The 17251-nt window shown below is 40.0% G+C and overlaps 1 protein-coding gene across 1 annotated transcript in view; it reads left to right on the forward strand.

Moving 5' to 3' along the window:
* The first annotated feature begins 1061 nt into the window (after positions 1-1061).
* The window catches only part of clmpb (CXADR like membrane protein b), an 81663-nt gene continuing 65473 nt past the window's right edge, over positions 1062-17251 (forward strand). The window contains exon 1 of the mRNA XM_011482902.4: positions 1062-1509. Coding sequence (XP_011481204.1) covers positions 1479-1509 — 31 coding nt within the window. The 5' untranslated portion in view covers positions 1062-1478. The remainder of the gene's footprint in view (positions 1510-17251) is intronic.

Consider the following 17251-nt stretch of genomic DNA (forward strand, 5'->3'; position numbering starts at 1 on the left):
TCATGCACAGAAGACCAAACCGGTAGGAAAACAGTGTTACACATGTCCCCTCCTCCAGATGAAACGAATCGTTTCAACATAAAACAACAAAGATAAAAGTAAACTGTTAAAATAGCAGAAGAATGTTGAAAATGCCAAAAAAAAAGTGCGCCTCCTCGGACGAAGGCGTCACACAGACGTTGAGATCTTGTCTTTTGTGGAGGAAGAAGGGTTGAAGTGGAGAGCTGCAGGGATACCGATGGCTTCATCAACGGGCTGCAGAGATCCTGCAAGCCGCCCATCAATAAATAAAACATTAATAAATCGTAAATCAAACAAATGAGCATCCAAACATTTGTAACGTTATCAATAAACATTCAGCTCACCTGTTCAATAAGTTGAGTCGGTCTGCCCTGCTGCTGCATGGCGTTCACTTATTGCATTTCATGCTTGCATGCTCACTTTGACTTTAATATTAAATTTAACTTTGACTTTAAAGTTGTAAATTTACGATAAAAAAACCCTACATTTATGACTTTATCTCTTTTAATTTTATTTATTTATTTTTCTTGAGTGGCCTTAAAACACTGTCATACTATTTATATATATTTATACTTATTTATTTGTCCACTTTTGTGTGTGTGTATGTGGAATAAACCACACAAACCTGAGGTTTATTGTGACATTCTTTGGACCTCTGTGTCTTTTTGTTGACAGATTCACAAGTGTTTGTTGCCTTTCACTTGATTTTTGTCAAGCATAATATGCTCACTCTTCTTTTGCTTTCCTTTGAGGGCACACAGTTGCACTTTTATAATGTATTTTTTTGCTGCAGGATCAGTAGAAAAAAGTGCATCACTGGGGAGGGGGGTGGATTCACTTTCCTGATTCCCGTGTTTCCAGTGAAGCCAGCTTCCTTGAGGGATGGTGTGGATGTTACTATCCACAGAGCTCTTTGAATCTTTGCTGCGTTAAGAAAACTTCAGACTCTAGAGGTCTCCATCCTTCAGCACCCCCCCCCCCCCCCCCCCCACATCATCAACCTCATCGCCCTCCTCTTGTTCCTCCTCCTCCTCCTCCTCCTCTTTGGCATTTTGTGCAGCGCAGGAGGAGATGAAGAGAGGCTGTCGAGGAGGAGACAGAGGAGACCCAGAGACAACACGTCCCACGCCACAGCCAGACAGCCGGGGAACTTTGAATTGACGCCAAGTCGCCCTGCGATGAGAAGGAGCATGAGGCGCAGCGGCCACCTTTGTTCCGCGTCTTCTCCTTCTCGGGAGGTTTAGATGCGTCGGGCGTGCGCAACATATGATGCCCTTGGACTCATTCGCTGAAGAAAAAGAAGAAGAAGAGGAGGAAGAAGAAGAGGAGACGTTTTGCTGTCATTTTTCTCGTCTTGAATTCGCTGATGGTGCCCGCGCTGAGGTCAGCTGAATGAGTGTGAAGGCACTCTGAGCGCATTGTTTCCAGCTCCGTTTCATGTGGGATTTCCAGCCGTCATGTCTGCGCTATTTGGCTCTTTGTTTCTGGGTAAGACACTTCATTCACAAAGCATGCCAGTCTGTTTACACTGATCCATTTGTTCCTGATTATTCATTTTTCTTTAAGGATCCAAAATGATGGCAGACTATTTTTATTTATTTACCTCCCTTCCGTTACAGCGTATCTGCTACGATGCAAAGACGCGTTATTGACAAACCACAATTAATGGTCTTAAAAACACAGAAAGGTTTCCATTTCCATGACTTCTAAAGCCTCCCTGCTGCTCCTCTTGCAGCTCAGGAAAAGTGGCACAATGGAGATAAAAGTTCACCTGACCCCTCCCTTTAAATCTGCCACCCAGCTTGTTTTCAAAGACAGGAGCATGCCCAGACAGGCTGCTTTCAAATGCACCTGATTAGAGAAAAGGTTGCTATTTGTGCCACATTGTATGGATACTGGATACGATCCAAAAATGGTTCCTTATTAGTGGATGAATTTATGATGTTTTCTGCTCCATGACTGCTTGAACTCCTGTTGGAGAAGTGTGGCGTAGATGGTGTTGAAGTCCAAATTGACTTCCCCGGGTTCTTTAATTTGGGTTAGTCAGAAGGATCCTGTAGTTGAAGGTTCTAATAATGAGACTTTACACTGTGAAACTTTGGTTCGCCTCTGCAGAGGGAGAATTCAACACAGCTGCTTACAACCTCTCATCTCAGTCTGTGTCAAAAATCTCGCCTTTTTATTGAACACTCGTATCCTGTTTCACAATACATGATCTCCTTCCTACACATTCAGCTTCTTACATTGTGCCAAAGAAGGAGGTGTTTTTGACAAAGCATAAAGTTTAGCACAGGGTTGCTCTTACCCACATCATTCACTGCCCTTTTAAGGCTGCTGCTGAGCGTTCTTTCAAATTTCACAGTAGAGACCTATTCTTCATCAGGCTTGAGTTTACAACACATTTATAAATCAGTAATACATATCTGATTATGATTTCCACAATTCCAGTACTAAATATTTGATTATAATCTCCTCAATGGCCTGAAGGAGTTTCCAGGTCCTGAGCTAAATGAGGGATATTTAATCCCACTATGACTCCACTGACTGGAAGTTGGGGCTGCACTGGAAACTGACTTCCAGTAAGGCTTGCTTGCAGTCTGAAGTGGAAACACCTTCTCGTCGAGTGAAAAAGTTTTGTTCTCCGTGTCAGTGGAGAAGGGGTGAGGAATCTGTGTGTGTGTGTGTGTGTGTGCTTGTGCCTGTGCGTTCTCCCGGAAAGCGTTCCTGTACTCTTTGCTGTGTTGTAATGTGGAGGAAGAGTCAAGAGCTGTCACGCGCTCATTTACTCTCCCTAATCTGTTTATCTCCAGCAGTTATCCCTCGGCTCTGTAGTTCTGCGTGGAGCACAAACATTCGAACTCGAGAGGTGAAGGTTGTTATGAACTGGACAAAAGGAAAGTCCACCGGTTGTGCTCAAAGCTTGCAATCTAGCAGCACATCCTTTTTCATCCCCTTTGTTGTGATTTGAATTTTATTTTTTTCACTGATAAAGATAACGGAACAAGGCGAGCTAAAAAAAAAATGTACACAGCTAATAATAGTTCTACGTTTTCCAAAAATAACCACATAGCTCTGCCTAGAGTATGAAAAGACTTGTTGTTGCCATGGTGAGACATTCTTTTTTTCCCCCCTACCCTGTCATGTTTATGCTAGAATAGAATGCCTTTCATTCAAATGGAAACAATAAAATCATCTGGATGCAGAATGCAGTTTCTGACTGCACGCCTTAATTTCATTTTATTTATTTAATGCAAGAGTTTAGGATATTTTCTCAAATTGGTGTTAAAAAAAATTGGAAAAAAGTGGCTCTTTAAAAAAAAAAATCAATAGTCATTACTTGGTTCTTTTATTTTTTTATTTCAACCGTGCACGTCCTGAGACAGCCTTAATTTAATATCTGTAAGTGATGTAATTTCCACCGTTCACATTACAGATAATATAGCTCAAATTATTGCCAGGGGGTGCTGGGTAACTCCCTTCGGTAATTCTGCTCAGACAAAAGTAAGAAACAGGGCAATGTCACATAAATAACTTTCCCGCTGAGTGGTGCACGTGAAGATTTCGCAGGTAGAGAGGAGAATTGACTACTCTGTGCATGTCCTTTTGCCAGGCTGAAAATGCATTCAACTAATGACTTAAGTTGTAATCATGTGTCAGTTGCTCGACAGAAATCGAAAAGGGTGAGCAGCTTTTATAGAAACGCTAAACCCCCACCCTGCTCCCTTGTAGGGATGAACCCCCATCAGTCTCTCATAAACTTCAGATGTGAGTGATAATGACAGCAAAACAGGGTCTGAACCGTGACTGATGGGACCATCGGTGGATGTAATAGTGAGAAGATGGCCGTGTTTATGCGCGCATGCCTGTGTTAGATGTAGATAAAGAGAGCAGTGGCTCCAAACAGAATTTCTGTCCCCATTCTATATTTAGCATGTCTGCCGGGGTAGGCAGAGGTTCTCTGAAATGTGAAGATGACAGGAGCCTCCTGAGCCAGAGGTTATGAAGTGACATCTTGACGTGCTTGTGCCTGAATCACACTCCCACACACAGCCAGCCCAAGACTTCTGACATTCCAAACCCAGAGACATTTTCGATATTTGACATCTAGTTACCATACGTTCAGGCTTGCGTTTTTTCTAGCTGTGACATACATTATTCTTCAGCATTATCTCTCGGCATCCCCCACCCCATGTTTCATCTCAGCTTTGAAAATATTTGTCTTCAGAGAGTGTGTGAGAAAACTGGCAGCTCTGCTTGGTGGGGTTTTGGACATGAGAGATATTTCAGGCATTTGTCAGTTAGCATAAGAGGAGAGGAGGGTTGTCAATCTCACCTGTACTCATGAGCATTCACAAAATTATGATTTTTCAACTTCAACCTTTCAGTTTTTTCACTTGCACACACTTTAAGGAAGCCCGCAATTATAATCTAGTTGTTCCAACGCCGTGCTCGAAATAGTAAGGATGACCTTAAAATATGCACAGTTTTCAAATGACCTACAATGTCAGTCACATCCAGAACAAAGTGCAGATTCCTGCAATGAGCAGATTGTATTACTGAGGAGCTAAAGTGGCCGATCTAAATGTCTCAGCAACGATGGTGCGGCGCGGAATACAAAACCTCCCACCAAGGGTGACAGACGAGGGCCCGCAGAAGATTAAAGGTGCCCAAAAGGAATGACCCTCATCATTAACAAATGCTGATTTGCCTTCAAATGCTCCGTCACTGAATGACAGCAAACTTTCCAAAAATAACAAGCTATCTTATTTTTGTACCTTGGGGATTTGTCATGTTTCATTGATTATGGTGCTTTTAGACAGAAAGCCTTTGTATTCCAACGCAGGGAATCGAATGCAATGTTTGTGTGCACCTTCATACAGTAACAGCCTTTATTCCTGGCCATGGAGGTTTGAGTTGCATGAGGTAAAAAAACAACAAAAAAAAACATAAAGGTTACAATGCTGGCATTATTCTTAGCCTTTTCCAAACACGACGGCTTCTACAATATCTCTTTTTTTTCTTTCCGTACTGTGTTTTTGGCCACACCCACATTTTTCCAGCCACTCCAGCCAGTTTTCTGTATAGGCCTTTTGTCATACAGATGTTGTTACATGTGAGACACATGCTTTGACAGGGCCGGGGTTTGTGAGGGGCTTCTGACCAGTGGTCCCTCCCCCTTTCATCCTTCACGGGAAAAAATGACTCCCAGATTATTTTGGAATGTATGAACAGGAACTGCCTATTTCACTTTACTGCTAATCTTTGACAGATGTTCTGGGGAGGCTCACATTCGCAGTAACTGAAGCCACATGTGCAGCCTCCACACACACGACTTCCACGCAAGCACCCTGAACTGTGGAGCTCTTTTGGGAAAGACTGAATGAGGCAGACATTTTGTGTTGTTTCGGCACACTTGCAGCAGCTTCAATCTCATCGACAATCTCTTGTGCTGAAAATAAGAGATGCAGGATCTGCCTTTTTATGGCAGGCGTGAAGAAGATGAGTTAAAGTCTATCATTTAATATCATTTAGTTTTATGGTTTCATGAGTGGTCAACATTTTTGACCACATAAAGGACAATTATCTGCTTCATGCTGAGTGGGAATTTTTAAAATTCAAAAACTGCCATTTGGGGAGACCACAGAACCCACGTAGGAGGTTTCCAGCTAATGGTAAAAGTACTGAAACCTTCCGTTTCACTCCTACTTTGGACATTTTTTTTACATTTTTTAAATAAAAACATTTTTGTCATAAATCATTGAGAAACAGCTCCACACAATGTAGCCATAAGTTTGAGGAAATATTGAATCATACAAATTAAAGTTTTTACTATTGAACTACCGGTAACTGAACGAATATGTCAATATCTTAGTTGCATGTTCAAGAGAAAACAAGCAACATTTGCAAAATGACTCTTTTAAGACCTGCCAAAATACTTTTATTGAATTTTATTTTTAGGAAAGTTTGATTAAAAATCCATTTGCCAATTGTTCATTGCAAGGATAAATTCTGTTTAACCAAACATTTTTACAAAGGTAACACTTTTAAGTGTTGGAATCCAGTCGTTTAATTAACCCTTTAAGCAAGACAAAATCAATAATTGTGTTGTTTGTTTGTTTCCTGCTGCTTTTTCCTTGGGGAGTAATATACACATCAATGTTTTTGATAATACGTTTTCTAAAGGTGCCCGACCATTTGCTTAACCCTTGTGCTATCTTAGATGACCCCCCTTTACATTGACGTGTTCTCCCTACCATGACAAAAGTGGATAAAGGTGGAAAGATTTCATGTAATCCACGGACACCAGTGGGGTTCACAAATCATTGAAGAAAAAAGGTTCAGCGCACTCTGTAGTGGGTCTAGATGACCCAACTTCCAATGTTAAAGTGCCTAGGAGAGCACAAGGGTTACACAGGGAGTTAAAGGGTTAAAGAATATGCATTCCTTTTTTTTAATAAAAAGTAATGAAAAACTAACCCCTAAAAATTTGATTTAAGGAAACGTTTTTCTTAAGGGAAGATCTAAATAAAGATTTGTTTGATTTGAATCCATTGAAATCTGTAAACCCGGCTCTAGTTCATAGTGTGATAAACATTGAGGCTAAAGACTTGAACATTCTAATGTGTGTCATCTACATACATCTTTGGTGTGAACGTTTATACATTGCTGTCTCACTCATTTCAAGACTCCCCACTATTAGAAAAAGATGTTATTCATAAAGGGTGACTGTCATTCTGATGATCTGTTTGAGGGAAAATGAACACAAAGCACATTTCAAGGTTTGCCTCTTGTTTGTCCTTCATTTATTTTTACAGAAAAAAGAGCAAAACAATGAGCCTTTATTGGACAGATATGGTGAGAAAAAGAAGTTTTATTCTAATAAATAACAAGCATAATAAATGAAGGTGAGCTGTTGCCAAAGACTGGTTCCCCACCATGTTACTTTAGGCCGTTGTGTCACGCACACCATCACCACTGCAGTCAGTAACAACACTCCAACCAGCCCGCAGTGGCTGAGTCCAACTTCTGGGACTGCATCCTCCAAAGAGTTCTGCCCCTCAGAGAATATACAAGACAAATGGAGCATAGTTGGTTTATGGAAAATGCATTACTATGTCCTGGGTTTACTCATAAGGGATGGCTCTTAACAAATTATGTAATAGCTTAGGAATGGGACTAAGCTACAAGAAATGGATTTTGAGTTTACTAAACTTTTAGATGGACCAAACAAGAATCACACTGCCTTGATCATTAAAGACTTACTCAGATCATCTTTAGATCTATTGGAAAAGCATTCCCAGTGTTTTCTTTTATTTATATATGATTATGATGTTTATAGCCGAAATCAAAAAACTTCTGTCGTTTTCTAGGACCTAGTTTCAGCAGAGCAGCAGGAATTCAAAAGAAATTTGCATCTGTAGGCTGAGTTGTAGGCGGGGCTTTTGGTACAAAGTTTCCCCCTCCCCATTTCCCATCATCCATGTTTACATGCTCTCCTGCTAGCTTACAGCCCCTCACAACCCAAACCTAATATTTCCGATGCAACAAAAATTACAAACACTGTTGGAACTATCCACCTGTACGGTTTTTATCCAAATACCAAATTAGACGAGGAAAATAAAGACGTTAATGTATCTATTTGATTACAAGAGGATGCATCAGAATGGAGCAGCTACCAGCTTTTTCCAACTGCATTTTTTTCATCTGCTCCTGACTCACTACGATTTATTAAAAAAAAGCTCACAAACGCATTTTTAAGATGAATTTTCTTTTAATGTGTTCTCCATCATCAGAAAAATGCTACGAGAACATATTAAAACACCAACAAAACCATTTTATTGGAGTGGGTCTTTGAAATATTGACATTAAGTTTTAGATTGCCCTCTATACCCTTCTGCTATTGAACTTCATCCAGCTGTAGACGTGCTCCATTTGAAACACCTGGACGAGTTTTTATGAAAATGTACAACAACTGGCACAGATCTATTCATGGGTTTTTCATGTGTTGGAAAATGTGAAGTAATTTGCAGATTGTTAGCATTAGCACCGTATTTTAATCAAAGTCTGTGATTGTTTTCTGTAATCAGTTAGTAGATCAAAGAGTCAGTGATGCTGAGATAATGCTGATGTTGTCAGTGTGATGAAACATAGAATAGTCTTGCATCGATTAATCCCTCTCAAGGTGCACCCTATTAATTCTTGGTAGATATCGGCGTTGCCTTCAAATAGGATACAAGGATTGGGGTCAAAGGTGATCAAAATTCACAGAGCTCACAAAAAGTACCATTTAAAAGTGATTTGTTTATCATGGTGGAGTTGAGATGCTATCACCCCGGAGCCCCCAGCCTTGTTGTGATGCTTTCAAATGCTTTCTGCCTTAGTGAAAATCTGGCGGTGCAGCATAAAGCCAGCGCGCTTGTCTTCTCTAAGCAGAAGGCGCTTTTGATCTATCTTCCCCGTCTCCGAAACCAGAGAAATCTCTTTGTTTTGTGTGCAGCTGTGCGATACAGCTGTCCAGGTAAACAAGCAGGTAAAAATGCAAAGTCCCCGTTACTGAGTTGCAAGTTAGCATAGTGCTTACATCAATGCCACAAACAAGGGGGGGGAAAAAACTGCACTTATTGATTAAACATTTATAGCCAATTAGCAGCACGGGGGTGACATTGGTTGCTTTAAGCCGTCACTGTTGCCTAGATGCCAAGCAGCATGACTGACCTGGAGAAATCAGGTGCTAATTTCATCTCACAGCTTCATTAAAAGACTGAACCATGATTGGGCATGTAGATAATCATTGCCAGATAAGTCATTTGCTTGCTTAAAAATTTCCGTGTCAAAACCAACACAGACAGCGCCATCCAATAACCGTTCACTTCTCCTCAGCTGTTAAGCGCTCTAATTGGTCATGGTGTGCACCTGCTAGACCCCAATCTGTGCCGTGCCTCTTCTCATGCTGTGATTACTGATTATCATGTCCAGATTTCATCTTGGACATTGAAACTGTTCCCTGCCTTTAAGATGAGGAACGGCAAGAGAATAAAGCTCCCAGCTGGACACAGGGGGAGTCTTGGTAAATCCACAAAAAGCAAAGGATTTCAAGAAAATAGCTAGGATTGTATTATTTTTCCGATGTTTGCACCATTGCACAAAATATTGAGTCTTCTTTCCCTCTACATTGGATTCTGCGTAATACAATCACACAAATTGACTGCAGATGAATGAAATCAACTTGCACTGCACTAAAGAATGGCAGGTCAGCTATGTTTTTGCCCGCCCCGCCGCCCGCCCATCACCCTCCTTGTTCCAATTGGGAGCTGACTGAGTGAACAGGAAGAAATGTTCCACGTCGCTCTATTTAGATGCCTGCTGTTCCTTTCAATTTGAAGCAGTCTATTAGCTCAGCAAGCAGGATAGTTCATTAGGTGTTTTGAACCTGCACGCTCCATTGTCTCACTCCATTTCCTCCTTTGCTCGCCGGTCTTCCCTAAAGCGTTTGTAGCTTTAATCATCTGAGGCCACTCTGCTTCTTCCTTCACACATTCATCTTCAGTTGCATTCAGTCGCCGCAGAGGGGCCAGAAATGACCTCAAGATAGATGGTGTTTGTTTGGAAGAGAGGGATTTTGTTGGGCAATGATTACAGTGTTGGTGGACAAAGTGTTTACCTGAAGACCTGAGCACCATCTGGAGAATCCCTCATCATCGTAATGCTGGTCAGGTCTTGGCCGTGTAGCCACGGCATGTCGTATCAACCAGAAAAGTGTAATGTTGCTGTTACATTGAGCGTAAATAATGGTTTTAATCTGTTTTACAAGCTGCAGCAAACCCTTAGAAGTGACCTTTTGTTCTGCCCAATACACACAGTTCTGCTGATTATTTATTTATAGGAACAAAATCCTTTGTCATCAGAACTTTACCTAGAATAGTTAGCGTTCAGTGAGGACTGCAAAAGGCAATATTTCTGGTGCAGTCCTGTCCCGCCACTCTTGTTCTCTTGCAGAGTATGTTAGGTGATGGATGAGTTAATTATCCACCCACAATGCCAGCCATTTGGTCTTTCATAGCACAGCAAAATCCCTGTAAACTGAATATCATTGATCAATTTGTAAGTTGTCCACAAATTAAGTACGGGGTGTCCCTGATTGCAGCACTCTCTCTGATGAAACAGCAATAGAGGATTTTATCAAGCTCTATTTTAAGATGTTGCTCTACAGGAGTTAAAGGAAGCTGTTCCAGCCTTTAAACAGTGTTCTTATTGTAGTACAGTGTCATTGCTGAGAAAGCTTTTTCCCCCCTCCCTGTTGTCCTCCTACTTCGTTTCCCTTTTCTGAGCAAAGTGGTTAAGAGCAGATGGCACCACCATCTTTTTTTTCCAACTCGTTAGGCTTGACTTGTTGATGAAATGGAGTCTTTACGCTATGTCGCCCATGCAGATGTGGAGTTGTACATCTTTTATTTCACCCTCTGTCATAAACTGCACTACAACACAGAACGTGGAAGCGATACCCTGAATTAGCGTACGTTTTAAGGTTCTGTGCAGTATTTTCCAAAATCTCGTGCATTTCTCAAAGACCAGTAAGACAAGATTTGTTCAGAAACTGTGTTTATTTGTGATGTATCTGTAATTTGATGGTTCAGCTGGTACTTTATGGCACTCACAAATTAATTTGGCAGAATACTCTTGTACACTGAGTTCATTCAGCAGGGAATAAACAACGGTTTTGTTATGTCTTTAAATGGTTAATGGCGTATACTTATATAGCGCTTTACTAGCTTCTTAGAAAGCCCAAAGTGTTCTACAGTCCCATTCACCCAGTCACACACACATTCACACACTGATGGTGGCTCCACTGCCCAACACTGGCGCCAACCTAAAACCGCCAATAGCAATGTGGGCTTCTGGGTCTTGTCCATTGCCCTTTAACATATGGGCGAGCAGGGCTGGAACCGAACGTGTGATATTCTGACCAGAGGTCGACCACTCTACATGTGCACCATAACCACCCCTTTAAGTCATTACTAGTCTTTTTTTCTTCATCTATTTACAGTTTGCAAGATCTAACTTTGAAAGCACGGCTACATGATGTGAGGAAAAACTTGTGATGATATACAATAAGTGATCAATATTGAAATGATGATATGACTGGCGATGCATGAACAACTACCAAAACAATTAATAAAATATTTCCATTTTACAGCAAGTTTTATTTAAATAAAAGACAAAATCATGTAAATTATACTCCAAATGACCCAAAGGTTCTCTCCGATTAGTTAACATATGAATGGCTCTATTGATTCGTTAAATACTTCATGCTGCCATGACATTGTTTTACCATGTGTGTAAATATTTAAGGTTACCAATTATCACAGTTTATGCCATCTTTAGCGACATGGCTATCGCACAGGCTGATATTGCCATAATGATAAATTTGGAATTTTATGTGAGGGCCTATTAGAAAGCATCCTATGTTTTCCCTAGGAACAGATAGCAGCTTTGCACACCATTCAATATTCATGTCATGGTTTGGCATAGGGGCAAAAACTGTCGGATCAGCATCAATTGTCTTTTTGCGGTTGCGGGATGAGGTGAGTTTAATTCACTAAAATAACATTGCAGCTGGATTTGACAAAAGTATACATTGTGCAGCTTTTCTTTTTATTATTCTCACGCTTTCTGTCAATACAAGACATCGTTTTGATTTTTGTGCATCTGTCATTGAGATGGAAATCAAGAGTGTTTTCATTTGGCTTGATTGGCCGCCTTGGATCCAGAAGAGCTGTGAAGGAAACAGCTGAGTTGGCAGATTCAAGCTCTTAAAATAATTACACTTGGCACGATGACATTGCTTTGTCGACAGGTCTAAAGTTAAAAGGGGAAGCTTTAGGAGTTACAGCGCCACAGAGGCAGTCTGTTATTGTTGCAGCATGAAATGAGCGTATAATTTCAAAAAATGTATTGAAAGTGGAAGTCAAAAGGAGGTTTTGGCCACCGACTCATGATACTCAAATTCTTTTTACGATTAGGAGATGGAGACGCTGTTTACTCTATTAACCTTTTCCCTCAGTTGCACTCTTGTCATTGAACAATGTGGAAGAGGCCGAATCCTTGTTGGCCCTTTTGCTAATGAGGCAATTAAGCCTATCCTGCTTTGGTCGAGCAAAGGGTTGTTAGAGCAAGTCATCTGCTGCCTCAGCTAACAGCAAGCATCTCAGTCCTGCAGCAGTCAGAAAGCATAACAAGACCTCCTCCGCTGTAGTGGTTGCCCAGTCCTTGTGGTTCTACCTCGTCAGCGTGACCCATGGCACGAGCAGCACGGGGCTTTGTCTATCCAAGCATGCTGCACTTCAGCAAATGGAAGGCAGAAAAAAACAAAAACATGTCCACTCTTGGAGTGATGGAAATTGTATAGAATTGGTACAATTTAATGTTTTTTTGTGTGTGTGATGCTACATTCACATCAGGCTTGGCAACGTCTTCAAGTGACTACTTTTAATGAAAGGTCTATGTAAACATGCGTAAATGCGCCTTTTGGGCTTCCGCATTCAGAACTCTCATGCTCACATGTCGCTACGCAAACTTTTAAGTCCGTTTTCAGTACCTACGTAAAAACACGCAGCCCTTGAACACGAGTTGAAGCGTTGAAAATCAAATCAGTTGAACTTTGACCAGTCAATGTCTCAGATTTGATAGTCACTTATCAATTTTGTCCCTTATATTTCCCAGAAGTCTTAGTCATTTGAAAATTGAACATTGGGGAGAAATGACTAAAAATGGTTTGTGTCCAGTTGGAATCGTATGACACAGAGTCTTTCGTATACTGGAAGGAAAAAGCCTGCAGCAAGATTCAAGAGATTGGCACCACTTTTTTTGCACCACTGTTTTTTTTAAGAGTTTTCACACACAAAAAACATTTGACATATACTCCCTGATAGTCATTAATTCTACAGTTCTGCTGCTTCTCATTAAGCCATGAATGCAAATTTGATTGATCTTGTTCTTTTTTTTTTTTTTTTTTTTTTTTAGGATATACTGTCAAACAGTGTAACCAAGTGGGGAGGCTGTTTGACATAATCTAAATGAATAACTTGATTTTGATGTTTTTGATATATTCCAAGCATTTAAATAATTGGATACTACTATAAAAAATGTAAAACATAGATATATCAGACCCATTTCACATATCAAATAATACATTGATTAGAATATAAATAAAAACTCGGTGAGGTAGATTTAACATAACTGTAAATTTGTCTGCACCTGCTGACAATATGCGCAGAGCAATGCCCATGTGTCACGGAAAAAGAGAAAAACAACCGAATGCAAGCATTGATAGACTGTTGCCGTGTGTTTTGTCGTGTGTTTGGATGTCAGACATTCTTTTGAAAAGCCTGGAATAGAACATCGTCTGCCTTTCCAGGTTTCCAGGTTAGCAGTGATGCTTTGAAAAGTGCTGATGCTCACAAAAACACCTCTTTTACCTTACAAAGATTAACACGCCTCTTCTGTCTCTGCATGGCAACTGTCTGCTTTGAGCAGCTGTTGTGTCAAACAAAAAGGGCCAGCATTAGGGCCCGAGTTAATGTGTTAAAGGGATGCACAATTCCAGCAAGCGATAACTGAAGGCTTAAGGGTGCTCAGAAGGGATTACGGTATATAGCTGTCTGTCTTAAAGCCCGTGCTTAATCGCCATACTGTTTCCCCCTCCACCATTTTTCCTCCTGATTTCTGACACAATGCATGAGATAAAACATCTTACTCAGTGGGGAGTAAAGATGGCTGCTCATTAGCTGCGGAAAGGTGTACTGAACCAGAAACCGGAGATGTCTAGGCAGATTTTTTTTAATCAATTCTGGTCTTTTGAAGCTTCCTCTACATTATATGGCTGCCACAGCCTATCAGATAAGATTCAAAGGGACTTATTTAGGCCCGCAAAAGTCTTCTTAACACTTGAGCACCATGCCGGGGGGGTTTCAGGAAAGAAACAAAAAGAACAAGCACTTTTCTGCTCAGACCTCAGCCTTTTTCATGTGGGTTTCACCACCAACATATTTATCTTTGCCATGTGACTCGATCAATACAGAGTGATTATCCATGCTTGGTGTGAGTAGCCTGGCTGAAGGATGGCAGCGGGGATGGTTTTTAGTTACAGGACACTAAAGGTGCATGGTGGCAAGGGTGCCAGACACACTGAGCTGTTAGCAATGATACGCCCTGGAAAGAGAGCATGTGTTTAAAGCTGGTAAAAATTAATGACTAAACACTACATTTAATACAGCATTTCTGCGCTCTGCCTTTAAAAGGCAAAGTGTCCCGTAAGATAACTCAGTGGTGTTTGGAATTTGAAGTAAGCTCTCCTGGCACGATCAGAGCACAAAACTCTTTGGGTTTTTTCAGCAACAAAACGCTTTTACATAAATGTTGGGAAGCTATAAATCACAACAAAACATATCAACATGTTCATCTTCTAAATCCATACTTAATTCACAAGCAGAACCTGCAAAACAACAAGTTTACATTTTCACATTTTATTTTGACCAAAATGTTGTAATACCGTCAGTAATACTGACTGAAAGCATTGACCCAACCATAGGCCTGGGTGTAAACAGGCAGGGTGTGAGGGTTAGAATCTAATTAAATATTCCTTTGACTTTGTTTTTTTCTTGACCCTGCTGCTTCAAGTCATGAGTCAAAGAAGGGGAAACGACGGAGAGAAAGTTGTTCATCTTTACCTTTAGCTACATAATACATCCACCCAACAGCAAATAGATTTGACCTCACTCTGTAGTTTATCTAATAACATATCAAGTTTAACTGCCCGTATATATAAATATATATATATATATATATATATATATATATATATATATATATATATATATATATATATATATATATATATATATATATATATATATATATATATATATATATATATATATATATATATATATATATATATATATATATATATATATATATATATATATATATATATATATATATATATATATATATATATATATATATTTATATATATATATATATATATATATATATATAAATTATATATATATATTAGTCTAGACAACATGAAATGCAAAAAAAAATGTTAAAAATAGCAGCACTATTAAAAATCTTTTCTTTTAAAACACAACCTGAGTTAAAAGTCAATTTAATGATTATGGTTCAACAGACTGAAAACTGTAAACATTTTATGACCAGTTACTGTTGTAGCCGTTTTCTGACCATTAAATTCAAAATAACATAAAGATTCCCTGAACTATAAAATGTTTCTCGCCTAACATTTAATACATTGTTTCCTAAATAATACGATTTAAGAAATTTGCCAGTTTACATTGATTTATTTTTTTCATTTGTTTTATTATTGTTTTGATTTGTCTTCAAAAATAGTTTGATTTCTTTATAGGGAGTACCGAGAATCATCTTTATTGACAACATGATGTCATAGATTTATTTGTCATATTTAATGACACAAAAACCAATTTTATCTACACACTCATTATTTACCTCTGCATGTTCCAGCTTTTTTTCTTTAAGGGAAAGTGAATGCTGTCATGTGCAGAGGAGCAGTTTCATCTGCTCTGTCCAAGGCGCAGACGTTTTGATGTATTATGACAAACATGATTTGAGTGCATTAGCATGTGCAGCGCAATATAAGCTTGGAAATCCTTCATTTTCTTGGATTCTGTTTTTTGTTTATGACTACCAGTGGTTGAATTTACTTTGACTTTAGTTTTTCATTTCGGTCACACTATGTTCCTCACTATGTTTGACTGAAAAGTTGTTTTCTGCTTTGCTAGTCTTGCACCAGAACAGAACCGTGGATGATGTTTCACTCGACTGCCCAGCCTGGTCATTAATTCTAATATCATACTTTCTACTCCATCCATTCTGAGCCACATCTTGACTAAAAGTAATCATAACTGTACAAATGTGTGTATGCTGCTGCAGGAAAAACACTGCGAGTGCAGAGGCGAAGTCCATCAATCTTGAAAGAGGGCATCTTTTCCTTCATCTCATTGTTGGAGGATCTTACGCAGCACCCTCCCTTATCCTGAGGGAGCAGGTTTCTGAGCCGAGTCACTTACTCTGCTTCCTCTTCCCTGGTCTCTGTACCTTTTGAGGTCAACAGCAGGGGGGTAAGGGTCCCAAGCAGACTGCCTCCATAACTCGCTGCCTTCAGTTATGTGTCTACATGGATGCTGCTGTCTGTGAGCTTGGCGTGGCTGAGTGATTTGTGATTGAATCTAATGGAGTTTAGATAATCTGATTCCAAAAAGATGACATTTGTAATTTGTTGCAGTTACTGTAAATATGCAGTAATCACAAATGCTTATAATGTTCCAGAGTTATTGCACTGTCCCCACTGTGACATCAAAATTATGCAATTTCTTCATGTTTTACAGAATCATTGATAGAAATGAACTCCACTTAATTAAAAGCTCTTTCAGGAGTGTGACATCAATTACCCATTGAGGCTGGATTGAGGGTTACAATTTTCTGCAGGTAATCAGCACTTTGAGTAATTGCTTTCAAAAGTAATTGCCCAAACCCCATATCAGAGGTTGGGGTAAGGGTGCTGCATGCGGCTGATGGGATATGACTGAATGCATTGATATGCTTTAGCAACAGTATGACCAGAGGACATTAGTGCAGGCTAATACTCAGTCATAGTTGGAATAAATGCGGTTGGGTGATATGCGTGGAAGCACATAATGCTTTTGGGTCAGAGGCACAAGGGGAGGGCGCAGCAGAGAGGCTGGGAGAGAATCTGTCATTGATCTGGTAACATTAGCCTGAGCTGCAGCCGTAATGAAGCCGGCCGGCGCTGTGACTTTTTTTGCAAGTCTGCTGTGTTTGCGCTACTAATAAATGCTGTAAATATGTGCATTTGGAGAGTTCATATCACACTGTTGAATTATAACTCACATGAACACATATGAGTCACTCAAAGAGTGTGTTTGTGTGTACTCCCAAATGGCCTTATGCGCTCATCTGTTATTTATATATATTTGTGCAGGAGACTGTTTGTGTATCTGCCTGTGTGTGAATGTTTCACAAGGTATGAATTGTCACTGCGTGAATACACCAGGTCTATGTGTTTCCCTGCTTTCGCCTGTTTGCTTTTGTGTGTTGCGCTTGTGTCCATGCACGTGGTGATAGAGCAGGAGAGGGTGCTTGGCGACTCATCCATCATTTTCCCCCTGGCCCA

Source organism: Oryzias latipes, chromosome 13 (genome assembly GCF_053564925.1).
Source record: "Oryzias latipes strain Hd-rR chromosome 13, Olatipes_Hd-rR_3.1".
Lineage (NCBI taxonomy): Eukaryota > Metazoa > Chordata > Actinopteri > Beloniformes > Adrianichthyidae > Oryzias > Oryzias latipes.